Source organism: Staurois parvus, unplaced genomic scaffold (genome assembly GCF_062004578.1).
Source record: "Staurois parvus isolate SC_StPar_1 unplaced genomic scaffold, SC_StPar_1.0 ptg000026l, whole genome shotgun sequence".
In the NCBI taxonomy this organism is placed as follows: Eukaryota; Metazoa; Chordata; class Amphibia; order Anura; family Ranidae; genus Staurois; species Staurois parvus.
The window spans coordinates 65,628-92,830 of record NW_028317822.1 but is presented as its reverse complement, the minus strand read 5'-3'; the positions used below and the strand labels follow the sequence as shown (position 1 = coordinate 92,830).

At 42.6% G+C, this 27,203-nt stretch overlaps 2 protein-coding genes across 3 annotated transcripts in view; both read left to right on the top strand.

Annotated features, from left to right (window-relative positions):
- HHIPL1 (HHIP like 1) overlaps positions 1–5,582 on the top strand; it is a 47,523-nt gene extending 41,941 nt beyond the window's left edge. The window contains exon 9 of the mRNA XM_089656354.1: positions 1,463–5,582. Coding sequence (XP_089512480.1) covers positions 1,463–2,085 — 623 coding nt within the window. The 3' untranslated portion in view covers positions 2,086–5,582. The remainder of the gene's footprint in view (positions 1–1,462) is intronic.
- A 2,385-nt stretch (positions 5,583–7,967) lies between these two features.
- Positions 7,968–27,203, top strand: part of CYP46A1 (cytochrome P450 family 46 subfamily A member 1) — a 37,011-nt gene continuing 17,775 nt past the window's right edge. Inside the window, exons 1-6 of one of the 2 annotated variants that reach the window (XM_089656332.1) lie at positions 7,968–8,308; positions 17,050–17,127; positions 19,104–19,185; positions 19,341–19,411; positions 19,754–19,840; positions 25,327–25,465. In XM_089656332.1, coding sequence (XP_089512458.1) covers positions 8,172–8,308; positions 17,050–17,127; positions 19,104–19,185; positions 19,341–19,411; positions 19,754–19,840; positions 25,327–25,465 — 594 coding nt within the window. In that variant the 5' untranslated portion in view covers positions 7,968–8,171. The remainder of the gene's footprint in view (positions 8,309–17,049; positions 17,128–19,103; positions 19,186–19,340; positions 19,412–19,753; positions 19,841–25,326; positions 25,466–27,203) is intronic. The other variant, XM_089656342.1, reaches the window with a different exon arrangement.

Sequence of the window (27,203 nt, the reverse complement as noted above, 5' to 3'; positions counted from 1 at the left end):
CAAACTCTCTCCAACCCCCTTCACCCTCACTCAGCTACCCCCTCATCACCCCTCTCCCACGGCCCCACCACTGCTCTGACCTCCTCTTCCACCCCACCCTACATTCCTCATACTGAAGCCCCCCCCAACACTCCGCACCTTTGACCTTACTACCATCGAGGAAGTCTCCAAGATCCTCTCTGATGCCCGCCTCAACACCTGCCCCCTCGACCCTATCCCCTCACAACTCCTACGACCTCCCTCCCCCTCCATCCTACGCTGTCTCACCCACATCTTCAATCTCTCCCTCTCCTCTGGCACTTTCCCCTCCCCTCTGAAACATGCACACATCACCCCCATACTTAAAAAGCCCACTCCCTCATCATATCACGACTCGACTACTGCAACTCCCTCCTCACTGGCCTGCCTCGCCACTGGCTGTCCCCGCTTCAGTCGATCCTGAATACGGCTGCCAGACTCATTCACCTTTCCAACCGCTCTGTCTCCGCCACCCCCCTCTGCCACAATTTCAACCAACGAATGAACACCTCTCAGTCGTCGGATGACCGATCGGTTGATTTTCTAATCGTGTATTCCCACCTTTAGGCTGGCCATATATTATACAATTTTCTTGAGATTTTTGCTTTATATTTACCAAAAACCATATAATATGAGGTCAAACCCAAACAACACTTTCAGTTGTATCCAATTAGGCAGGCCCTTGCACTACACAGTTGAAGGTAAATCTAAAGGAAATTGGGCAGAAATTGTACAGAAAATTGTAAGAAAATGGTTTAGTGTGTGGCCATCCTTAATATAGAGCTGTTTCTTTAATATAAGGCCTAGGCCTATGGTCATGTGATTTTTGCTTGCCTTCCTTGGTTCCTCCTTTCTGCTTTAGGCAGAGCATCAGTCACTTTTAACCCTGATCTTCCCAAAGGCTTTTGGTCTTGTGGACAATTTCTTGAGATCCCATAGCACAATTTCTCCAGTCAAAGTTATTATTTTAGGGCTTCTGCTACTGTTTTACATTTAAAGCGGTATTAAACCTAAAAGCAAACATTTATTATTTTGCGGCTTACCAATTCTCAGATATGGTGGCTGCATTTGTTTTTTTTTTAGGTAGGTTTTCTTTCTCTTAATTATACCTGGTGATCTGGCCAGTAAGTCTGTTGTTTTTCAAAAAGAACAAGCTCTCTTGTAGATGTAGCAGCTGGAGGGTTGAGAGAAACCATTTAACACTGGCAGGGGTGTGTACAATGATTAGCTTTTATTTATCTAAAACCTTTATCCCTAAAGAAAAACTGTTTGTGGCAACTGCTTAAAAGGTTTGAGCTGGAGTTTGGCTTCAATTTGTTAATGAATCAATATGCCAATGTTTACAAGCTGTCAAACACAAAATACTGATATAAAGCACAAATCAAATACGTAAAAATGAAATAGTAATCCAATATGTAACCTTTTTCATGTTTACTATTTGCAGAATTAATAATAAAAACCACCCCAACTAAGAAACCAAAGGTTAAACCCACCTCAAGAACAACAGGAAGGGCCAAAGCCACTGCACAGCCACCCCCCAATGCAACACCTGATTGGGTGGAACAGCTATTAAAGCTCATTCAAGGTGAAAAAATCCCAACCACCTCCAGACCAACCACAACCAAACCACCAAAACCAAAGAAAGGCGGTAAGAGCAACGAAAAGAGAGGTCAAAGAAAGAAAACAAAAGCAAATGCCGGGGCAGACTCTAGGCCGAGATCTGTGGAAATATATACTGGGTCAGTTCGCTTGGCTAATGGCAATAAACCTGACCGTGGAAGGGTTGAGATCTTTGTCAATGGACAGTGGGGCACGGTGTGCGATGACTTGTGGAACAGCAAAGCGGCAGCCGTTGTGTGCCGACAGTTGGGATTCCCCAATGTTGTAAAGGCTGCCAAACAAGCAGAATTTGGAGAAGGAAAGAACCTTCCCATACTTCTTGATGATGTGGAGTGCACGGGCAAGGAGAAGACTCTACTGGACTGTAAGCACAAGGAGATTGGCAAACACAACTGTGGCCACCAAGAAGATGCTGGGGTCATATGTAGCCACACAGAAGAAGCCTAAAACTGATTTTTTAATCAGATTCATGTATCCACAAGTACCTCACCTGAAAACACAACTCAGATGTTCCTTAAAGTCCAAAGTCTACACCACAGACTTCCCAACAGAAACAGCTTTTGTTCATCATTAAAGTGTATCAAAGTTTTTTTTTTTTTCAAAATTTTAGATAGAGTAGGGATTAGTAAGAACCTTGGATCTTAATTTCTGTCCGTGTCCCCACTGGGAAGATTCATGCTCTCTATTTGTTTTGGTGACCATCAGGTTGCTTAGTTAACAGCTCTTAATTTGGAGAGATCCCACTCACATTATATTGGTTCTACTGGATAGGAAATTAGGGGGAATCTCTCGAATGGGACACAGTTGGCAAAATAAAACCAAGGGGTTCTTAACCCAATTTACTCAAAATGAAAAAATAAAGCTTGGCTTTAGATACACTTTAACCAATATAACAATGTTCCTAGAATGTTTGCATCCACCGAAATATGGCAGGTGGAAATCCAGAACCTTTATTTGTTCATGAAAATATGTTACCGACAGCATCATGAAGTGTGGGGGACCAAGTGCCACCCCTGGCAGTCCTGCCTCTCTATCTAACAGCCATTGAGGCCCATGCACAAATCCTGCTCTGGACATGCTAGTAATAGCAACGCAAGCATACTTTACAGTATATACCTGAACAAAGTCCCCAGGAGGTTATTGCAGTCAGGAGGTGGTGTAAGGATTGAAATGTGGTGGGGTTGCTACTCATCTAGGGGTGTTTTGCGTAGACCTGGTCAGAGATGACTGGGGTCGAGTTTGGTTTTTGTCTCACAATTTCACTAAGAAATGTCAGGAATGTGTTATCTTTGTATATAGCTATACATTAATCTTTTTGATCAAGTTTGTAAATAATTGTTAGTTTCCAAGGTTTTACGATTGTTTAAATTTAGTGTATCAATCACCTACAAACATTGGAGAAGGTTGTTTTGTCAGTTAGCTATCCTCTCACCAGAGACCAGTGCCATCACTGAGAAAGTAGTTCATCCATTCATCAGAGACCAGTGACATTGCAGAGAAAGTAGTCTATTCACCCATCATAAAACAGTGACATTGCTGAGAATGCAGCCTATCCATTCACTAGAGACCGGTGACATCACTGAGAATACAGCCTATCCATTCACTAGAGACCGGTGACATCACTGAGAATGCAGCCTATCCATTCACTAGAGACCGGTGACATCACTGAGAATGCAGCCTATCCATTCACTAGAGACCGGTGACATCACTGAGAATGCAGCCTATCCATTCACTAGAGACCGGTGACATCACTGAGAATGCAGCCTATCCATTCACTAGAGTCCGGTGACATCACTGAGAATGCAGCCTATCCATTCACTAGAGACCGGTGACATCACTGAGAATGCAGCCTATCCATTCACATGAGACCGGTGACATCACTGAGAATGCAGCCTATCCATTCACTAGAGGCTGGTGACATCACTGAGAATGCAGCCTATCCATTCACTAGAGGCCGGTGACATCACTGAGAATGCAGCCTATCCATTCACTAGAGACCAGTGACATCACTGAGAATGCAGCCTATCCATTCACTAGAGACCAGTGACATCACTGAGAATGCAGCCTATCCATTCACTAGAGACCAGTGACATCACTGAGAATGCAGCCTATCCATTCATTAGAGACCAGTGACATCACTGAGAATGCAGCCTATCCATTCATTAGAGACCAGTGACATCACTGAGAATGCAGTCTTTTGCTATACTAAAACCTGTAAACATCATTGGAAATGCAGCCCGGTGACACCACTGAGAATGCAGCCTATCCATCCACTAGAGACTGGTAACATCACTCAGAATGCAGCCTATCCATTTACTTGAGACCAATAACCTCAATACACACTATGCATTCACTAAAGACAGCACAAAGTAAAAACCATAGGCACAAATTCATATTAAAAAAAGACCACTTTCAGTATATGTAGGTGATTTATCCACTTTTTAAAATAGAATGTAATCTTTTAACACGTTACCACAACCAAACTTGAAAATTGTTTTCATTAGAGAAAATATTTTTGTATTTTTTATTAAAATTGATATAAAGCGGGTTATGTATTGATTAGCCAAGTGAAAATGTTGCAAAGGTAACATTGTGTATTGATTGGGGGTTTTCCCAGAGTTCAAAATAGTTGATTCAACTTTAATAAGATTTTGGTAATTTCTTACTTTATCCGTATTTTTTGTTCTATTTCCAAAGCTGAATATTTCACGCTTGCAAAAGTATAAAGTGAACAATGCTAGAGCCCAACTTTAAGATGGCCCAGGAGAGTGGTGCTAGAGGTGTCCCGCAGCTGCATGTCCCAGGACTACATGATGAGGCATTCTTTGTACCCAATCATGAACTGGCACAGAAAGCTGGTGTGCGACTGTTGACAATGACCATGCCCCTTGGATTTAAAACCAGCCTCCCACTATAAATTAATCTGAATACAGGAGAGGTACCTGTAGTCTGGCCTGTGCTACTTAAAAAAATGCCCCCCCCCCCCAGGCACCAGTAGCTGTTGTTGGTTAGATCCTTTGAAGGGGTAAAGCCTTTGGATAAAGGGCAGATCCCTTTAGAAAACATCCTTCATCAACTTGATGTCAGAGTAGGTATCATTTAGGTATAATTTACCTTTCACCTGAGTTTAACATTAAAGTGCATAAATGTATAGCCAAAGCCCCTGTCAAGTTTTTATTACTGTCTGTTTTCCCACTGGGGCATTTACCAGTTTTTATTTGTCTTGGTGACTGTCATCACCAAGAAAAAGTAATCCCAATTTTTACAGCTCTCATCAGAATGAAAGGTAATGGAGGAGTCTGCTTATATTTAAAGAATAAAGTTCACTTTTGGGGAAAAAATAAGAAATTTACATATTTTTGCAGAATTTTTTTTCTCAATATACAGTACCGGTATATGTACTCTTTTCAGTCCAGGACAAGAAGTGAAGGCAAATCAATAAATAAACTTAAAAAAAAAGTTTGACTACAGATACACTTTAAAGCAGAGCTCCAGTCAAACCTAAAAAAACCCCAAAAAGTTAGAAGCTACAAAAATTGTAGCTGCTGACTTTTAAAAAACAGACACTCACCTGTCCCACGATCCAACAGTGTACTCACCGCAGACCGCTTTATCGGCTGTCCTCACTCCCCTGGGCTGACATCTTAAGTTTGGGCACCCAGCTATGACAGCTTGTGACTTCACAGCCGGGTGCCCACTGCGCGAATAGTGCTGCGCCTTGTGAGTGGTCCTGTAGTCTTCTGGGACCTCGCACGTGTCCCAGAAGACTACAGAGGGAGGGAGGACAACTTCCACTTCTGATCACAGCGGAAATGGGAGCGGGTACCTGTCAAAATTGGGCACAGGACCAGTACTTAAACTTCCCCTTTTGAGTGGAGCTACTCTTTAAGTTTGGTATTTAAGGAAACTTCTACCTTTTCTGACATAAAAAAAAAAAAATCACATTTACGTGTCACTTTTTTTATTTGTGAAATTTGTAAAGAAAAAAAGAGTGCTCCTGTCTTGATGTTGTTGAACTATCCTTTCTTTCCCTTTAGCACAGGGATAAGGCACACGTCAAGACGGTCATGCAATGTAATTTTGAGGTGTACTTGGAAGATCATCATGTGACATGAATGCAATTTTGCACTGGCCCACTGGGGGAGGGAAGGACCCCTCGGTAGGCCCCTGTTCCCTACAAGTGCTGCTGTCATAGAGCCCAGCCTTCCCCTTTGACTCATCTGCCTTCATGATGTTTCAGAGAGGAATTGACATCTCTGGCGTTCAGATGCTCACTCTCCTCTCAACACTAGCATAGCCCTGCCTGCAGCCACAAATGTCATTATGTGAAGAAGCTCTCCAACCCAACCTCTACCTTCTTCTAATGAAATTGCCAGCTGCAGCAAGTACGAATCTCATGCATGTATGATAATGTAGGATTTAGGGTTGATCTGAGGTGTGATGGTTCAGGAATTGGGACTGATCTGAGGTCTGAAGTTGCAAGGATTGGGGCTAATCTGAGGTGTGAAGGTGAAGGAATTGTGGCTGATGTGAGATGTGAAGGTGCAGGAATTGGGACTGATCTGAGGTCTGAAGTTGCAAGGATTGGGGCTAATCTGAAGTGTGACAGTGAAGGAATTGGGATGATTGAGGTTTAAAGGTACAGGAATTGGGGCTGATCTGAGATGTGAAGGTGCAGGAATTGGGACTGATCTGAGATGTGAAGGTGCAGGAATTGGCTCATTGGAAGTGCAGCAGGACAAAAGTGCATACTGTAGTTTGAACAGCAGGAGTTTGGAAACAGCCAACTATCATTGCTCTCTTTTGATCTCTTCTTATGAAAAATTTGGAGGAGGAGATTTAAAGTTACACAGCCTTAAGGATATCGGTATTACTGATTGCTGTGTATGCCATGGAGAGGAGCCTTCATTTGTCTCACCATTGAGATCCATCCATTTGGAGATCATCTACCTCCATTTATGCTTTGTGACTCCTTGCGGGTCGCAGTTTGAAGGTGAGCGTGCACACTAGGCGGTTTGTCTGTGGTCACTGATTTTTCACGGCTTTGTGCTGAAGATACACACATCATTTGTGTAGTTTGGGGCTGTTTTTTTTTTTGTTTTTGTTTTTTTTTTGGGGACTGATAGTCTTTTTTGCCACCTATTTGTCACCATTGATCTTATTTTGTTTTTTCATATATTCTTATGTATTTCATTCACTGAACACTTGATGTTTTTTTACATTCACTATTTGACCACGTTTCATCTTTGTTGCCACTCCTTTATGCCATTTTTATATCACCATTGACAGCATTTTGTTTTTCTTATATGTTATCCTTATGCTATTTATCTACTGAACACTTGATGTTTTTTTACATTCACTATTTGGCCACGTTTCATCTTTGTTGCCATTTTCTTATGCCACTTTTTTATCACCACTGACAGTGATTTTGGTTTTCCCATATGATATCTTTATGCTATTTATCCACTGAACACTTGATGTTTTCTGCATTCACTATTTGACCACTTTTCATCCGTATTGCCACTTGATACACATATTGTGGATTCACTCCTGTGGATATTATGTTGCACATTAATTATTTGAGGTCTGATGGTGCATGGACTGGAGCTGGTTTGAGGTGTAAAGGTGCAGCAACTGGTACTGATCTGAAGTGTGAAGGTGCAGGAATTTTGATCCGTAGTGTGAAGGTGAAGGAATGGTGATCTGAAGTGTGAAGGTGCAGGAATGTTGATCTGTAGTGTGAAGGTGAAGGAATGGTGATCTGGGGTGTGAAAGTGCAGGAATGTTGATCCGTAGTGTGAAGGTGAAGGAACGGTGATCTGGGGTGTGAAAGTGCAGGAATGTTGATCCGTAGTGTGAAGGTGAAGGAATGGTGATCTGGGGTGTGAAGGTGCAGGAATGCTGATCCGTAGCGTGAAGGTGAAGGAATGGTGATCTGGGGTGTGAAGCTGCAGGAATGTTGATCCATAGTGTGAAGGTGCAGGAATGGTGATCTAGGGTGTGAAGATGCAGGAATGGTGATCTGAAGTGTGAAGGTGCAGGACTAGTGATCTGAAGTGTGAAGGTGCTGGTATTACGGCTGGTTTGAGGTGTAAAGGTGTAGGAATTGGGGTGGTCTGAGATGTGAAGGTGCAGGAATTGGTGCTGATCTATGGAGCACTATTGTTTTGTGTCATGCCGGTTGTCTAATGCTTGACACCAGTGGAAAAGGTTGCTGACCCCTGCTTTAGCTTCTCACTTTTATATTGCAGTGAGAACAATAGGAACAGACCATTGTGTGCTTTGAGGAACTGGAGCACTTTTCATTCAGATATACTCTGAGGACGTCTGTAGTCTGGGGCCTCTTTGCAAGAATGCATAACCATTTCCTTGTTGTAGATTGGGAGGGGTGACGCTTATTGTGCAACTTGTATCTCTCCCAATGTGACGGGAGATATTACACATGCGCAGACTCATCTGGCTGTAAGCCCAGTTTCTCTGTATATATAAATATCATTACAGTCTGAGAGAAGGAAAGTTCCTGAAAAGCCATCATGGGGTTGGTCAGCTTTCTGAGTTGGGCCTCTTTGCTGTTTCTGGGGCTGACCCTTTTCTGTATCCTGCTGTACTGTGGGTACATCCACTACATTCACCTGAAGTATGACCACATCCCTGGACCTCCCAGAGACAGGTAAGGGTACCTCATCATTTGATCAAGAAGGTTAAAGCATAACTAAACCTACAAAAAGAAAAGTATTACGTTGCAGCTTACTAGATGTGTGACCACCCAGAACAGAAAAATAAAAGGAGGTCACCATAATAGCACAAACAGCAATAACAAATATTTTAGTAGAGGGTGGAAGGGTTAGAAGCTCTGTCAGGATTTTATTTATAATGAGAATTGAGCAGTGCTTATAATAAAGTGCATCAATAAACTTTTGTGTACATAAAAATTCATACAACCAATAAATGCATAGACTTAAATACATTCAAAAAGTGCATATATGATCTACCACATTAGAAAATGTTTTATAAAAAAAGTGATAAGCACACCACTAGAGTGAACAAAAAGTGCCTGTGCAGGTATATGTGACAGTTCATATAATGTCCAAACAAGGAGACCACCAGTTTAGAAGACTTCACTAATAGTGCTTCCCATAGTTACATAGTCTGGCTGAAAAAAAGACTAAAGTCCATCCAGTTCAACCATAGAAAGTTATAATCCTATACCCACAGTTGATCCAGAGGAAGACAAAAAAACCCAGCAAAGCACAATACAGCAAGCCAAACGTGAGAAATCCTCAGTGCAGATCCTTCACCAATATGAACTCACCTGTAAAGAGTTTAGCAAGGCACTCCAGCCCAAAAGGACCTCCAGGGATCGCTCTTCAGGGTGGACAGGATCGATGTCTGAAGCAAGCCCTGTTTGGAAATTGCTCACCACACGGAGCCCAAGATAAAGGTATTTAGTGTAGTATTTATTATTGAATGTGTCAAAACTATTAAAAACAAACCATAAACCACGTGGAATAGAAAGAACAAACGCGTCCAGACTTTCAAAGATGGCCAATAATCCGAGACCCAGACATAAGGCACATAAGGCCTCTCCCAACGTGTTTCGTACATGTGCACATCTCCAAGGGGATACGTCTTGCACCTGGGACATTATATGAACTGTTACATATAACTGCACAGGCATCTCCTATTCGCTCTAGTGGTGTGTTTATCGCTTTTTTATATAAAACATTTTCTAATCTAGATCATATATGCACTTTTTGAATGTATTTAAGTGTGTGCATTTATTGGTTGTATGAATTTTTATATACACAAAAGGTTTTTGATGCACTTTATTATAAGCACTGCACAATTCGCATTGTATTTATTTATTTATTTATTTAGACTTTTCACCTTTAGTGCCAGCTGCTCCCATCTCTAAGCACTCGCTGTTCTTTTTTAGTCCGTATTTGGAGGATTTTATTTATGTTTGTGTCCCCACTGAGAACATTCACTTTCTAGCACAAGTCAAGGTGACAGATTTCATGCCAGGAAAGTTGGGGAACTCTACTCAAAAGGAAAAGCAATAAAAACCTGATAGAGGCTCTAACCCTACACCTTGCTATCCAAGACAGATACAAAAACCAATGTTTTAGCTGGAGCTGGACTTTAATGAAGAAGTCCTTTCTTTTTTTTTTTCCTTTTTACAGAACATTATTGAAAAGTTAGCGTCCATATAAGGTTCTTATATTACATTGACAATAAAGCTTTAGAAACTAGTTCTTCTGGTTATGCTAGATCGTGAACCTATAAACCGTGTTGTTTTTTACTCTCTCTATTAATGATGGGCTTTATGTTTGAGTCAAACATAGGTTCGACTCGAACATTGGGTGTTCGTATGTTCGGCAAACACACGAACATCATACTGGTTTTGCAACCCTTCTTGAGCCAAGTTACAAGGGTAAAGTCTGGTCTCTTTATTTTTTCACAATTTTAACCTTTTAAAGGATGGGTAGGGGCACATGTACCCTTTACTCATTCACAAGGGGGGGGGCAACAGGGTGCCCATTATTTAAAGGGGTACCCTGATGCTTATAAGCCCCCCTACCCACAGACCCCACAACCACCAGGAAAGGGTTGTGGGGAAGAAGCCCTTGTCCCCATCAGGGCCCAATGTCCCCCCAATGTCGAGGACATGTGGCCAGGTAAGGCACAGGGAAGGGGGCGCTCGTTCTTCACTCCCCTGTCCTCGCCTGCCAGCCTGTGGTCAGATCAAGGGTCTGGTAGGAATTTAGGGGGGGCCCCTTGCCTTTTTTTGGGGGTATGGTTCCCTTTAAATGGCCTGGTAAGGCTTTTAGAGGGAACCCCATACACTTTTTTTTCACTGTAGGGTCGCTCCTAGGCTTCCTACCAGACCTAAAGGGGCTGTTTTTGTTTTAATATTTAAAAAAAAAAAAAAAAAAACTGTCATTCCTGCTGCAGAAGGTTCTATGCATTGTACAGATGTGCAACTTTGCAGGTAGTTTACAACTTTTATGACCAATAACTTACATATACAGTTGTGTCCAAAATTATTCAACCCCCAATGCTGTAAAGGGGTTTAGGGACTATAGTGTACATTTGGAATTGTATTCAGAATCAAATCCTACAAGGACGTTGTAACTACCCAAATGCAACTAAAATGACATCAATTGTTTATGTAATACAGTAGTAAATGGTTCTTATGTGGTTTCTTCATTGCCACAATTATTCAACCCCTTAAAGACTACCACTCTGAAGAACAGAGGTTCATACAGGTGCTTTCCATCAGGTATTGAAAACACCTGTGGATGTCACCGAGCAGCAATCAAGCATAATAAGCACCAATTAGGCAGCTTTAAAATGACTGATACTCAGCTCCTTCTAGACATTTACTGGTGTGGTTACAAACATGGTGAAGGCAAGAGAATGGTCCAGGAAGACAAGAGAAGAGGTGATTTCTCTTCACAGGAAGGGCAATGGCTATAAGAAGATTGCAAAGATGTTAAACATACCAAGAGACACCTTAGGAAGCATCATTCGCAAATTCAAGGCAAAGGGCACTGTTGAAACGCTACCTGGTCGTGGCAGAAAGAAGATGCTGACTTCGACTGCTGTGCGCTACCTGAAGCGTAGAGTGGAGAGAAGTCCCCGTGTGACTGCTGAGGAACTGAGAAAAGATTTGTCAGATGTGGGTACAGAAGTTTCAGCCCAGACAATAAGACGCACACTGCGTAATGAAGGCCTCCGTGCCAGAACTCCCAGGCGTACCCCCTTGCTGTCTCCAAAGAATAAGAAGAGTCGACTGCAGTATGCCAAAAGCCATGTGGACAAACCACAAAAGTTGTGGGATAGTGTTCTGTGGACTGATGAAACAAAATTAGAACTGTTTGGGCCCATGGATCAACGCTATGTTTGGAGGAGGAAGAACAAGGCCTATGATGAAAAGAACACCTTGCCTACTGTGAAGCATGGTGGAGGGTCAATCATGCTTTGGGGCTGTTTTGCTTCTGCAGGTACAGGGAAGCTTCAGCGTGTGCAAGGTACCATGAATTCTCTTCAGTACCAGGAGATATTGGATGGAAACGTGATGCAGTCCGTCACACACCTGAGGCTTGGGAGACGTTGGACCTTTCAACAGGACAATGATCCCAAGCATACCTCCAAGTCCACTAGAGCATGGTTGCAGAGGAAAGGCTGGAACATTTTGGAGTGGCCATCGCAGTCACCAGACTTAAATCCGATTGAGAACCTCTGGTGGGACTTAAAGAAAGCAGTTGCAGTGCGCAAGCCTAAGAATGTGACTGAACTGGAGGCCTTTGCCCATGAAGAATGGGCGAAGATACCCGTAGATCGCTGCAAGACACTTGTGTCAAGCTATGCTTCACGTTTAAAAGCTGTTATAACTGTAAAAGGATGCTGTACTAAGTACTAAGATTGAATGTCACTTGGGGGTTGAATAAAACGGATAATGCTGTGAGCACAGAAAAGACATTTGTGGTTATTTCATTATAACTGTTATGTTATATTTGTCTGACCTACAAGTGCCTCTTTAATGTAAATGTAAGCAAGATGACTGAATGATCAAAAGCAATGTCAAACTGGCCAAAACACTCAATTTCAGTGGGGGTTGAATAATTTTGGACACAACTGTAAGCCTTCAAAATGGACACTTTTGAATTTTCAAGTTTGAGCTTCATAGACTTGCATAATGTCCGAAGTCCGCGGTCGAACTTTCTTTAGGGGGGTGTTCAGGCCCATCACTACTCTGTTTGTCCTTTAATCTTGTAATGTCTTTTTAATCTTTTAATCTTTATGTGTCCTGTTTACCAATATCAGTGAAAGTAAAAGAAAATCCCAAATTTTGGGTCATCCCCAGAAAAGTAATAGATGGGAAATCCTCCAATGGAGACACTAGTTCTGGTGACCTGGGAATCCTCTATGAATTCCCTTAATTTGCAGGGATTTTCTCTTACTTCTTGTTTGGCTTTGGGAAAGAAAGTGAAGAGAAATAAGATTACAGTAAATCCAGTAGTAATTTCAGTAACATCAAAAGGTTCCACCAATGCATTTCAGAGGCTCACAACTCCTCTTTCATTAGGGCAAAGGGACAAGATAACATACGACTATGAAGACATAGATCCAGAAATATTGAATACAAAGCCAATTCAAAAATTTACAATATATTACAATATATTGCCAAAAGTATTCGGACACCTGCCTTTACATGCACATGAAGTTTAATGGCATCCCAGTCTTAGTCTGTAGGGTTCAATATTGAGTTGGCCCCGCCCTTTACAGCTATAATAGCTTCAACTCTTCTGAGAAGGCCGTCCACAAGGTTTAGGAGTGTGTCTATGGGAATGTTTAACTATTCTTCCAGAAGTGCATTTGTGAGGTCAGATGTCGTATGAGAAGGCCTGGCTGGCAGTCTCCGCTCTAATTCATGGTATTCTATGGGGTTGAGGTCAGGACCCTGTGCAGGCCAGTTAAGTTCCTCCACCCGAAAGTCGCTCATCCATGTCTTTATGGACCTGTCTTTGTGCACTGGTATGCAGTCATAAATATCTGAAAAGTGTGGCGTGTATTTGTATTCAGCCCCCTTTACACTGATACCCCTAACTAAAATCTAGTGGAACCAATTGCCTTCAGAAGTTAAATAATTAGTAAATCGAGTCCACCTGTGTGTAATTTAATCTCACTATAAATACAGCTGTTCTTTGAAGCCCTCAGAGGTTTGTTGGAGAACATTGGTGAACAAACAGCATCATGAAGGCCAAGGAACACATCAGACAGGTCAGGGATAAAGTTGTGGATACGTTTAAAGCAGGGTTAGGTTATAAAAAAATATGCCAAGCTTTGAACATCTCACAGAGCACTGTTCAATCCTTCATCATCAATCCATCATCCGAAAATGGAAAGAGTATGGCACAACTGCAAACCTACCAAGACATGGCCATCCACCTAAACTGACAGGCTGGGCAAGGAGAGCAAACACTTACCCTGGCACTGAACTAGATCAAACCTTGATCTAGGTATTTTTTAATATTTATTTATCTTTTTTTTTTTACAAACATTTTTTTTCCCTCTATGCCAGGAGTTAGAGAGATACAATGTATCTCTCTCCTCCATTCATGGAGAGAAAAAAAAAACAAGGATGACGGGCTGTACAGTGACTAATCACTGTGATAGCCAATCAGAGGCTATCACAGCGATCATGTGACCTGGAATCAGGAGTCTTGGGTCCCGATCGTTAGAATGGGACCCAGTGATGTCAGTGACACCGCAGTCTTTGTGCTGGGAGCGCGCCGTGCGGTGTTCTCCCAGCACAAAGACAGGTACGCAAATATGCGGCCCCACAGAAAAAAAAGCCCAGTTCTTTGAGGCCGCATATTTGTGTGACGTCGGCGTCAAGGGGTTAAATAACATTATTACCTTAAAATACAAGTCAGGGCATCACACATCCACTCCCATATGCTGCAATGCATTATCTCGGTCTCATAGAGAGCAGATCATGGCAGGCCAGCAGTCTCAAGACTGGCAGTCAGTATATACTAGTAAGTGGAAAGCAGACTTGGAATGCTACCCAATCAACTGGTACTCGGAGTGGTAGAGTGACTCTGGTCTGAGAGTGGTGGCCAATTCTGTGTAGAACAGCAACAACATCAAAAACATATAACATATGTATAAAAAACCTAGTGTTGCCACAATAGGGCCAAGTTCAGCAAAATTCACATATGGAAATCCATATAAAGCAACAGGACATCAATGAGGGTAATGTACCCCTGTCCATATGGGGTGGTGGACGGACATGGTGAAATGCTTATAATAGGTAGGGTAGGCTGGAAAAGCACACAACCTGGGCGTGATAGTCAATGGTGAGCTGTATGATGATTTCACCAGTGTATCCAGGTGCAGCCAATGCCCTAAGCATAAGTAGCTGTGTGTCATGTACAGTCAATTAGACACCAGAGTGGTAACTGGTAGTCCCCTGCAGGGTATGAATATAATTCAACCCTTACAGTGTAGTGGCGCCAATGACCTTATGGTTCTAGAGATGAAGATTTGCACAAATGGCGACAGCTGACAAAGTGTGCCCGCAGGCTCTCACCACTCTGACGTGTAGATCAACAACTCCTTGGTGATGTCTGGTCCTCCACTTTGGGGATATGAAGACTTTGAAAGAAGTTAAAATACTTCTGCCGATCTGTGCCTTGCGTTAAGTCTCCGTTTGCAAGCCGAAACTTCAAAGTGTTGTGCTGACAGCAAGTAGCTCTATTAGGAGATCCATGTGTTGTTAGTGAGTGGGGAACTCAGCCATTAGATATCCTAGCGTTGGGCGGCTGAAAACTTTGCCGCCAGTGGGGTCTACATGTTCTACCTGTATTTAGGGTGCAACATGTAACATATTCCAGTAGCTGCGGCCTCTTCCCCCCTCCATTTGACAGTGAGCAGGGGATCTTCTCCCTGGGTCCAATGCCACTATTTAAAACTAACATGGCAGTGCGGGGCTCCGTCCACATGGCCGTGTCATTAATTCACAGCTTCCCGTGAATTACTTCAACTACAAGTGCCATCAGCCTTTGTGGCGGCTGACAGCTTGCAGATCATGGACTGCAAGGTTGCTGATGAGCCTTGTAGTTCATTCACAAGACCTGCAGTCTTTGAACAGTCATCCCCTATGCAAGGTATGGGCTGAGAGCTGCAGGACTTGTCTGCAGGAGCCTAGCATTGCACTCCTGATCCACTGATCACGGGTGCAATGCTTTCCAGGCTCCTTAGGAAAAAAAATAGTAAATGCACTTTTTTCCTGCAAAAATATTTTCTTTTATTATTTTTTTTCCAAAAAGGTTTAAAACATTATATATTTCCTGAAAGCAGAGACCTGGGAGAGTAGTGGTAGTTTCACTTTTTTTATGTCACGTGATATTAGTGCAATGGTTTATGAAATACAAATTTTCAGTAACAAACACATTAAAGTTAGTCTTAAGGCACACAAATGCAACATATTACTCAATTTTTGGGTAAAATATAAAAGACGAGGTTGCACCGAGTAAATAGATATCCAACATGTCAAGGCTTAAAATTGCCCGTGAAACATCGACAACCTTCAGTACCCTATATGTTCCATAGGCAATGCTTCTTGACCAGGCCATTTTTTGCGTAACAGCGCTGCGTTATTGAGGTAACTGACAATTGCGCAGTCATGCAACACTGAAATTAAATTCACGTCCTTTTTTTTTCCACGCATAGAGCTTTCTTTTGGTGGTATTAGATTGCCTGTGTGTTTTTTATTTTTTGCGCTATAAAAAAAAAGACCGACAATTTTGAGAAAAAAACAATATTTTTTACTTTTTTCTATTAAACATGTCCACTAAAAAAATTTTATAAAATCAAATTTGTCATAAATTTAGGCCAAAATGTATTCTGCAACATGTCTTTGCTAAAAAAAATCCCAATACATGTAAATCCATTTGTTTATGTGAAAGTTATAGCGTTTACAAATGGTGGTATATATACTGTGATTTTTTTTTTTGTATTAGTAATGGCAGCGATCAGCAACTTATAGTGGGACTGCGGTGGGCATTCTGACAGTGGAGGGGAACTGACTTGGTGTCAATGTCATCCCCAGTGACACCAGTATAGTGATCAGTGCTAATAAAAAGCACTGACACTGTACTAAAGGCACTGGGCAGGAAGGGGTTAACATGTTGGGGAGATCAAAGGGTTAACTGTGTGCTGTTTGCTGTTTTACTATGAGGCCTGTGTTTCACTGTAAGCACACTGCTTTGTGTGGCTCTGTGCAGAGCCATACAAAGCAGTGTGCAGGAGCTGACAGAGGAGAGAATTGTATTGTTTACATACAGTTCTCACCCCCCGTTGGTAATGCTCGGTGATCACCGGGTGCCGACGAGTAATCACCAGCCGGGACCCGGTGATTGACAGCTGAGGCTGCGAATAGAGGCGCCCCCTACCCGGAAATAGAAAATCACGTATATATACTCGATTTTGCGCACCCCTGCCGCCCTGCAGCAGTATATCTGCTATAGGGTGAAGGGAAAGCGGTTAAATGGTATCACTGATCGTTTCCAGTGTTTAGCAATAGTGATTCTTGCAGCCAGGATCATGTAAAGGATCAATTTGGTCAAATTTTTGGGGATTCCTGAAGGTAACTTTTGAAAAAGGGCTATTTCTGGGGATCTACGGATGTCACTGAGTAAATAAAGTTAAACATTTGGATCCAAAATCTAGCCACCACAGGGCATTGCCACCACATGTGGCACATTGTTCCCTCTTGTCCACAGTGCCGAAAACAAGGGACTTAATTTGAATTGAAGCTAATGAGTAGACCCCAAGTGTTTGTTTATATTTTCCATCTCCTATATAATGCAATAGAGAGTTGTTTCCTTTGTGTTGCAGTTTTCTTTTCGGACATTCGCCCACCATAATTAAGATGACGAAGAACAATATGGTCATTTACGACATCTTCCTGGACTGGTAGGTTGTCACTGAATTATAATGAAGATCACAGGTAGTAAAGGAATCCCACAGACATGTTTTTAAACAGAGTATTTATGTTTATATATATATACAGTATATGTATGTGTGTTTATAACAAGCAAAAATTCTTCAATATTTTGCAAGTTAAAGCTGAACACCAGGTCTGATCTTGTTTGCATAGTTACATTGGTCACACTTGGAACACGGTAACTATGCCTATTTAATACCTAAGGGGCCGCTGAGTATGCTGAAGATCACTGTAGCAGTGGGTGCTACTACTGCGATTGCCACAATCTTTGGCGTCCCGTGCAGCTTATAAATGACAGGTAATAGCACTTTGTAATGCTTAGGAACGTTACAAAAAAGTGCTATGGAGCAGGTCACCTGTATAGCGTACAAGGTGGAGAGGTGTGGAGGTGACGTCATGATATCCAATTCGTCCAATCAGAAAAGACTTTGCAATCATGAATGGCACCCATGCTGAACAAGCAGCCTCCTGTGGTCACAATGCAGCATGGCAACAGCTTGTCGAAGGACCTAGAAGCTAGTGGAGAGTACTATAGTAATGGTGACTAGTATAGTGACTTCCAGCTTCCTTAGGGATCCCACAGATATGGAGCATATATACAGTGAAGGAAATAAGTATTTGATCCCCTGCTGATTTTGAATGTTTGCCCACTCACAAAGAAATGGTCAGTCTAAAAATCGAATGGTAGGTGTATTGTAACACTGAGAGACAGAAGAGCAACAAAAAATTCAAAAGAAATGCATGTCTAACAAATTATGCACTGATTTGCATGTTCACGAGGGAAATAAGTATTTGATCCCCTATCATTTAGCAGGATTTCTGGCTACCAGGTGTCTTTCATACAGGTAACAAGCTGAGATTAGAAGCAGTCTGTTAAAGGAAGTGCTGCTAATCACATTTTGTTACCTGTAAAGACACCTGTCCACAGGAGCAATCAAACAATCAGATTCCAAACTCTCCACCATGGCAAAGACCAAAGAGCTGTCCAAGGATGTTGGGGACAAGATTGTAGACCTACACAAGGCTGGACTGGGCTACCAAACTATCGCCAAGCAGCTTGGTGAGAAGGTGACAACAGTTGGTGCAATCATTCTCAAATGGAAGTAACACAAAACATCTGTCAGTCTCCCGAGGTCTGGTGCACCATGCAAGATCTCACCTCGTACTTACATAGGTCTAAGCTGGTCCATCGCAACTGTAGTGCCTTCCTCTAGTTAGGTTGTTTCTGGCCTCAGTGGAGCAGTGATTTATTGTTCCTGTCTGGTCAGGGCTTCTTAAGCTGGGTAATTGGTTTCTCCTACCTGCTTCTGGGAGAAGCATCAAGATTATAGGACAGGCAGAGTCAAATATGCCGTTTTTTATATCATGCCTCAGCCAATCCTTGGAAGGAGTATCCAGAAGGTGGCTGGGGAAGTGAGCAATGTATGGGAGGCCTCTCCAGAGGGGTTCTGCCTCAGCTAAGAGGGTTCCTATTCTCCTGGGACTGCTGCCCCTTGGACGGGGGGCAGCTAGAGTGTGCTGAAGAATTGCAGTACGGGCCTCAGAAGGTGCTGAGCTGAGGGCCTGAAGAAGATTACTAAAAGGATTTTGCTGGAGGTCAGTGCACTATAGTCCAAGTCTGGAGTCCAAGTCTAGTCCAAATCTTCTATCCCCCTCACTGTGGAACTTCCTGTGGAAGCTGGGTGACTGTCAGCTCTTGCATCAAGTTATTCAGCAATACATTCCAAAAAAAGACATTACCTAGACTGAGCATGGAACTGTGCTTGTGACTGGCAGTTTGTGTACTAGCTAGTAAGACCTGGGGTAGTCTACAGTGGTCCCTCTGGGGGTGAGCACCACTCAACTATGCAAAAATGTCCATACCTGGAATTCAGCTTTAATTGTCTAAATAATTCCCCTTTAAGGTATACAAAGTCCTGTTCTGATAAGTCTATTTTTCTTCTAGGGTAGAGAAGCATGGTCCAATAGTGCGCCTCAATGGTTTTCATAGGTTGTTTGTAATAGTCATCACTCCAGAAGGGGTGAAGGTGAGTGCTCACAACATAGGATTGCTTGACGAGAATAATGTGTAAGGTACTGTAACAACAATCTAGCAATCAAATATTCATCCTTCACTGATCTAACTACCGTGAACTGAAATCTGATTTCAATCTAATTTCTAGTTTCATTTATTTGTTGTCAGGAATTCCTAATGTCACCAAAATACACGAAAGATGACTTTTACAAACGTATCGCCACCTTATTCGGAGTGAGGTATGAGTTTGCCTGGCTTTCCAAACTGTATTGGCAGCTGTGTCTTCTCTTTGCTCATTCCACTTTAACTTGTCCTAATGGCTCCCATTTATGTGACTACTGTGACAGCCGATCAGCTGAAGGGAAATCTGCATTTTTTGGCAGTAGACAGGACAACAGCCCTGTGCATTGCAGCAGACGTGCATTTTCAAGGTGCATTTTATTGCCATTCACAATGAATGACACCACGGTACACCGACACATGCAACATGTAGTGTGATGTGACTTCTTATTTATTAAATTAACCATGTGTGTATTAATTTCAACTTAATATTTTTTTCTCCTATTTATTGCCTGGACCAGGTTCATGGGAAAAGGTTTGCTGTCAGACAGAGATTACAGTCACTGGCACAAACAGAGAAGAATTATGGATCCAGCATTTAGCAGAACGTAAGTAAAACTTTCTTGTAGTAATATCAGAGGCATAAGTAGAACATTTAGGGCCCCACTGCAAGAAACCATGAAAGTCCCCCCTGAACCCCCCTTCCCTCAGAGCTCAGGGTCCTTCCCACTGATCCCTGGGCCCTTTACTCCCATCATGGGGCCCTTTATTATGGTCCTGTATCGGGCCCCTTTCATATGTTCTACAGCAGACCCCCTTTCTGCTGTCTTGGGTAGGGTTTCCATCTTTGCTTCAAGCCAAACCAGAACACTGTAGCGGTGAACGGCAGTTTTTTTTCTGAAGTATACACTATAGATATATTTTGTGATTAACATTTCTAATCATATGGATTAATTCAAAAGAGTCCCTCATTACATCAGAGTCCATAAAATTCCCCCTTTAGTATGAAACCATAGAGTTCCCCTTTACATCTGAATTCACAGAGTTTCCCCTTACATCTGAATCCACATAGTTCCACTTTAAATCTGAATCCACAGAATTCTCATTACATCTGAATCCGCAGCTTTCCCCTTTACATCTGAATCTGCAGAGTTCCCCTTCTGAATCCATAGAGCTCCCGTACACTGTAAGCAGGGACTCTGATGTAAGGGAGAACTCTAGGGACTCTGATGTATGAAGGGGACTCTGATGTAAGGGGGAACGCTTTTATAAGGGGGTCTCTGGTAATCAATGCCCCCACTTATTTTAGAGTTCCCAACATTCTCATTTAATCAGGGTTCCCAGAGCCCCCCTTACATCTGAGTCTGCAGAATTTCCACTTACACTGTAAGGGGGAGCTTTGTGAAATCTAATGTAAAGGGGAACTCTGATGTAAGGAGTGCTCTGGTATCCCTGATTTAAGGGGGGGCTCTGATGTGAGGGTGACAGTGAGAATGCCATCAATGCATTGCTAGCAAATTGTAGGCATTGGATACTTTTTTATAAGTACAGAGGCAGTTTTAAAGCGGTGTTAAAACCAAAAACAAACATTATATTGCAGCTTACAAATTCTTAGATGTGATGGCTGTGTCAGTTTTCTTTTTTAGGCCTTCTTTCCTTTATTTTCACCCGGAGATCCAGGCAGTAATTCTGTTGTTTTTCAACAGAACAAGCTGTCCTGCTGATGTAAAAGCTAGAGGGTTGAGACAAACTGTTTACCACTGAGAGGGTTGCTTGCAATTATGAGATTTTATTTATGTAAAACCTTTATTCCAAAAGGGAAAAAAAAAACTTTGCTGTAACTGCTTACAATGTGTTAGCTGGAGTTATGCTTCAATTTGTTAATGTATCTAAGTCTGCTAATACCTATAACACTCCCCTCCCTCCAGACTGACAATGCTGCTGTCCAAAGGCACCCCCTGCGCTCCTTCATCCAGAGCGGGAGCATTCTAATATAAAAGGTGTGTTACTGGCCAGATCACCAGGTGAAAACAGAGGGGAAAAGCCTAAAAAAAGAAAACTAATGCAGCCACCACATCTGAGGATTGGTAAACTGCAAAATATTACACTTTTGGTTTGGGATTTAATAATATTTTCATTTCAACAGACATTTTCAAGTACTGTATTGATATGTAGAGGTGTGATGTTGCCATCTGGTGGTGAAATATCATACTGTTACTCTTTTTTAATAATACTTTTTTTACTTCTTTTCTTGGAGCCCAGTTCTAATTCCGTGCCTAAAAACCAAGTCCTACTTACGTATATATGTGTTTTTAAGTGCCTTTTCTATTCTTTGTGATGGACATTTTCCTTTTTTTCACACTTTTTCAAAGGGTCACAGTACCTCCTGAGAGCTCATTAACAGGAGAAAGCAGAATGAGCACTGTGATGACCTTACTAGTGTCCTTTTGCTCCTTAACTGACCAATCAGCAGGCTATAGGCAGGTCCTTGACCATGTTTTACTGTTTAACTGCTTGGCGTACATTTACTGCGGGCGGGCAGCAGCTACTGGCTGAGCGAAGTACTGGTATGACGTAATGGTATGTCACTCAGCACATGCACACTTAGCATATGGCGTGATCCTGTGACCTGTGACTGCTGTGTCCAGTGACTGGTACCTGACTGCTGTGAGTGGCTGGGGATATCATGTGATCTATATGACCAATCATAGCGATCACATGATACCATAAAAGCAAAATTGTCATTCATAATAGTTTGCTGACTATTGTGATGCTGTGATTGGCCTACAGCTATTATATGGCACAAGGCAATTCACAGCAGCTTTGTACCATGTGATAGCTAATAGCAAGCAAGCTGTCATGAATGAAAGCCATTCATGAGAGTTAAAAGCATTGCTTATAACTGTGATTATCACTGTTATAAGCAATCACTGTGTTAGAAAAAATTCCTTAGTCACCTCATCCCCCCTCCCCCCCACACACACACCACAGAGTATTGCAGTATCACTATTTCTTCATTTTCAAAAAAATTATGACAAAAAATTTACAGCTTCAAAAAAAAACAAAACAAAAGAAAACTCACCATGCCTCTTACAAAATACCTAGGATTGTCTACTTTCCAAAAAGGGGTTATTTGGGGGGTATATGTACTGTTAGGGTCTCAAGGATTGATAAATTTTTAAATATACATTACCATAGTTTGTAGACTCTATAACTCGTGCACACTATAAGAAAATCGTCCAAAAATTTTCGTACGAGGACCGATCGTCCGATAATCGGATTGTCAGTACACAGCTTTGGAGAGCCAATCACGACAATTCGTACGACAATATCCGAAGGGACAAACGCAAAAATTTTTCTCGCATGACACCAGATTGCACGATTTTCGTTTAATCAGTACAGTAGTCGTCTGAAAATACAATACAAATACAACGCAATACATGACATCACTTTCGAATTTCTTTTCTTTCATAGGAGAATTTTTGTATCTTTAGTAACCTTTTCCCTTTCGATGTGAGACTAGCAGACGAAAAAAAACGGCCGATCGTTCGTCCGATATTCTCATCGTGTGTACGGGGCATTAGTTTCCTACAGACTAAATAACGCACACTGATTTGGGTTATTTTTACCAAAGAAAATGTACTGGACTATATTTTGGCCTAAATTTATGATAAGAGATCATTTTTTTTTTTTAAATGTTATCAGAGAAACTAAGAAAAATGTGGCAGCCAACACAAGTGAAGGTATGGACACCACTCAACCGACCCCAGGAGTCCAATGGTAAGGAATGACCTCAGCCGGCATACTGGCCATGCCCTATGATGCATTTTTCCTCGCCCACCGGGGCTTCGTCTGTGACCAAACCCCGGTGGATGGGGCAACATGTGCCAGTGGGTGTGGCCAGTACGGTGGCTGAGGTTATTCCTTACCATTGGACTCCTGGGGTCAGTTGAGCGGTGTCCATCCCTTCACTTGTGTTGACTGGCACTGGAGTAGCTCAGACTCATTCTCCCCTCTTCTGCTATGGTGCTTCCCCAACACAACTTTGTGGGAATAGTTTGGGGATGGCTCCTTCCTGTTCCAACATGACTGCGCACCAGTGCACAAAGCAAGGTCCATAAAGACATGGATGAGTGAGTTTGGGGTGGAGGAACTTGACTGTCCTGCACAGAGTCCTGACCTCAACCCCATAGAACACCTTTGGGATGAATTAGAGCGGAGACTGCGATCCAGGCCTTCTCATTCGACATCAGTGCCTGACCTCACAAATGTGCTTCTGGAAGAATGGTCAAACATTCCCATAGACACCCTCCTAAACCTTGTGGACAGCCTTCCCAGAAGAGTTGAAGCTGTTATAGCTGCAAAGGACGGGCCAACTCAATATTGATCCCTACGAACTAAGGCTGGGGGGCCATCAAAGTTTGTGTGTGTGTAAAGGCAGTACTTTTGGCAATATAGTGTATATGGGATTTCCCGCCGGTTCCCAGTGATCGTCGAGTCTCTCCGACAAGGGGGGGGGGGGGGGAGACCTGTGTATAAACACAGATCTCTCCCCTGTCAGCTCCTGCACACTGCTTTGTATGGCTTTGCAGAGCCATATAAAGCAGTGTGCTTACAGTGTAAAACACACACAGCACACAGTGAAACAGCACACAGTTAGCCATTTGATCGCCCCAGATGTTAATCTCTTCCTACCCAGTGCCATTAGTACAATGTCAGTGCTTTTTATTAGCACTGTGTCACTGGGGATGTCAGTGACACCAAGTCAGTTCCCCCCCAGTGTCAGAATGTCCGCTGCAGTCCTGCAGTCCTGCTATAAGTCACTGATCACCGCCATTACTAGTAAAAGAATAAATAAATTCCAATATATATACCGCCATTTGTAAACACTATAACTTTCACGTAAACCAATTAATTTACACGTATTGGGATTTATTTTTTAGCAAAGACATGGAGCAGAATACATTTTGGCCTATTGATTTTTAACATTTTTTTTACTAGACATGTTTAATAGCAAAAAGTCAAAAATATAGTTTTTTTTCTCAAAATTGTCGGTCTTTTTTGTTTATAGCGCAAAAAATAAAAAAAAACACACAGGCAATCAAATACCACCGAAAGAAAGCTCCATCCGTGGGAAAAAAAGACGTAAATTTCATTAGGGTGAAGCATTGCATAACCGAGCAATTGTCAGTTAAAGTGACGCAGTGCTGTATCGCAACTTATGGCCTGGTCAGGAAGGGGGGTAAATCCTCTGGAGGGCAAGTTGTTAAAAAACCTCACTATACAAATCGCGTGTTACTGTGGTGCCATGTTATTTGGTGCCCGCAAACACACTGCATTTGCAATCTGCATTTGGGGTGCCATTGACATGGGCATTGCCATCCTCAGCAGTTTCCAGCACCGTGTTCTGATGTGAACTGGCCCTCAGTGCAGTTCAGGTCGGGGACATGGCTGTGGTGTCAGGCATGCCTGGATGACAATGCTGGCTGAACAAAATTACAAATTATATGTAGTTCATCTTTGCTTTTAGCTCCTTGCCTGGAATCTGGGTTTAGGCTGCATGCACACTTGAGCTTGAGGGTCTTTTTTTACTGGCATTTTTGCATTTGCTTGGAGTGTTTCTTATTTTAAATATGTTTAGCCAAAAGCAGGGGCGGACTGACAACTCATGGTGCCCCCGGGCAATAGGGGATCATGGGGCCCCTATGTCCTTGCCCAAACTCAGAAAAGCCTATGAAAAAGGTACCAGGGGCATCTCGTGGGGCCCCCTACTTACCCTGGGCCCTCAGGCAGTGCCCGAGTTTCCAAATGGTCAGTCCGCCCCTGGCCAAAATCTAGTTACTAGGGAAAAAGCACATAGGCACATTTTCTGCACATTTTCAGGGCATTCCCTTTGAAGTCTATTGGAAGCCAAAAATGCCTTGAGCTTGTGCCTCAAATGAAGCTTGTGTTCTTTTATTTTGCTACAATCTTTGAGCTACAAAACGCTCAGGTGTGAATGGAGTCCTATGGTGGTATTGGGATGGGCGTTTAACACATTAAAGTCTTATTTTATGGCATTACAGAGATTTTTCAGGCATTCTCTTGTTTCTAGCTTCCTAATTGGACTAATGGGGACTTTCAATGAGAAGGCTGAAGAGCTGATGGACAAAATTACGGAGAAGGCAGATGGAAAAAGTCAAGTTGGAATGTATGAAATGCTCAACAAAGTCACTCTGGATGTCATTGGCAAGGTAATCCTCCACTTTATTTGTTTCTGCTGCAAATAGCTATAGGCTTTCTCCCTCCCTAGCCTGTGACTGGACAGTGAAACAAAAAGCAGCACACTGATGAGCTTGTCTCTAAGGGGCCTACTTATAAAACATTTGTTGCACGAATGTGAGAGCCATTCCTCTAAGTTGAACGAAATGTCACTGAAATTTTTCTTAGAGATTAATGCCTGTATCACCAGCTCCATCTAGTGGCAAAAATGTGTTATAGTTTTCTGAAAAACCTCAATGAGGTATTTCCATAAACATCTAAGTATTTACATTCAAGTGAGATGAACGTTTGTACCAGGCGCTCCTCTTTACACATCCAAGAATTTACTGACAAGCGCTTTTGTTGTCACCATCAAAGAGACCAGAACAGGTTCCACCTGTCAGTTTGTATATGTAGTAAAGCATGCTTGTTTACGCACTGTGGAACTTAAGGGGTTGATCCTCCACATTGTGTAAAAAGGATGTTTGATCCTGTCTTTTCTGATCCTCGTCTTGTTCAAATGTCCACCTGATAAGACAGACTGAACCCGTAGCCACTCTGCATATGCTCAGTTTGGTGTGTATTGCTAGAGAGGTTCTTTTTTTTTTTTTCTTGGGAGGGTGCATGTGATCAGCACTGGGCCAATCAGCGCTGTCCAGACAGAAGGCCAGGGGTCCTGCAGCCTCACAGGACAATCAGGGGAGAATGAAAATTCCATTCTACATGTTGTAACCAGTGTTCTGCTGGACACTGATAGAAGTCACAAGACTGCTCTAACTGCTGATGAGAAATGGGATTTAACAGTTTATATTTACTAAAATAATTGCCTTTTCATGTTCTGTGTACTGTGGGAGACCAGATATAGTGAATGCAGGGTCTGGGGAGACCAGATATAGTGAATGCAGGGTCTGGGGAGACCAAATATAGTGAATGCAGGGTCCTGGGAGACCAGATATAGTGAATGCAGGGTCCTGGGAGACCAGATATAGTGAATGCAGGGTCCGGGGAGACCAGAGAGACCAGATATAGCAGATGCAGGGTCCGGAGAGACCAGATATAGCGAATGCAGGGTCCGGGGAGACCAGATATAGTGAATGCAGGGTCCAGGGAGACCAGATATAGTGAATGCAGGGTCCTGGGAGACCAGATATAGTGAATGCAGGGTCCTGGGAGACCAGATATAGTGAATGCAGGGTCTGGGGAGACCAGAGAGACCAGATATAGCAGATGCAGGGTCCGGAGAGACCAGATATAGCGAATGCAGGGTCCGGAGAGACCAGATATAGCGAATGCAGGGTCCGGGGAGACCAGATATAGTGAATGCAGGGTCCGGGGAGACCAGATATAGTGAATGCAGGGTCCGGAGAGACCAGATATAGCGAATGCATGGTCCGGGGAGACCAGATATAGTGAATGCAGGGTCCAGGGAGACCAGATATAGCGAATGCAGGGTCCAGGGAGACCAGATATTGTGAATGCAGGGTCCGGGGAGACCAGATATAGTGAATGCAGGGTCCTGGTTACCCTTTAATTCATTTAATTTGACAGAATACGAATTTATTCTGACCACTGAAATTAATTAATGCTCAAGTGCTAATCATGCCTAGCATTAACTTGCATTTTAACATGTTTACACGCTTTAAGCATTTTTTTTTTCTGCCCAAACTCTGATGCTCCTGGACGCACTGGCAGTGTTTTCTTTCTACTTTTGAACTCCTCTAAAAGCCTCTG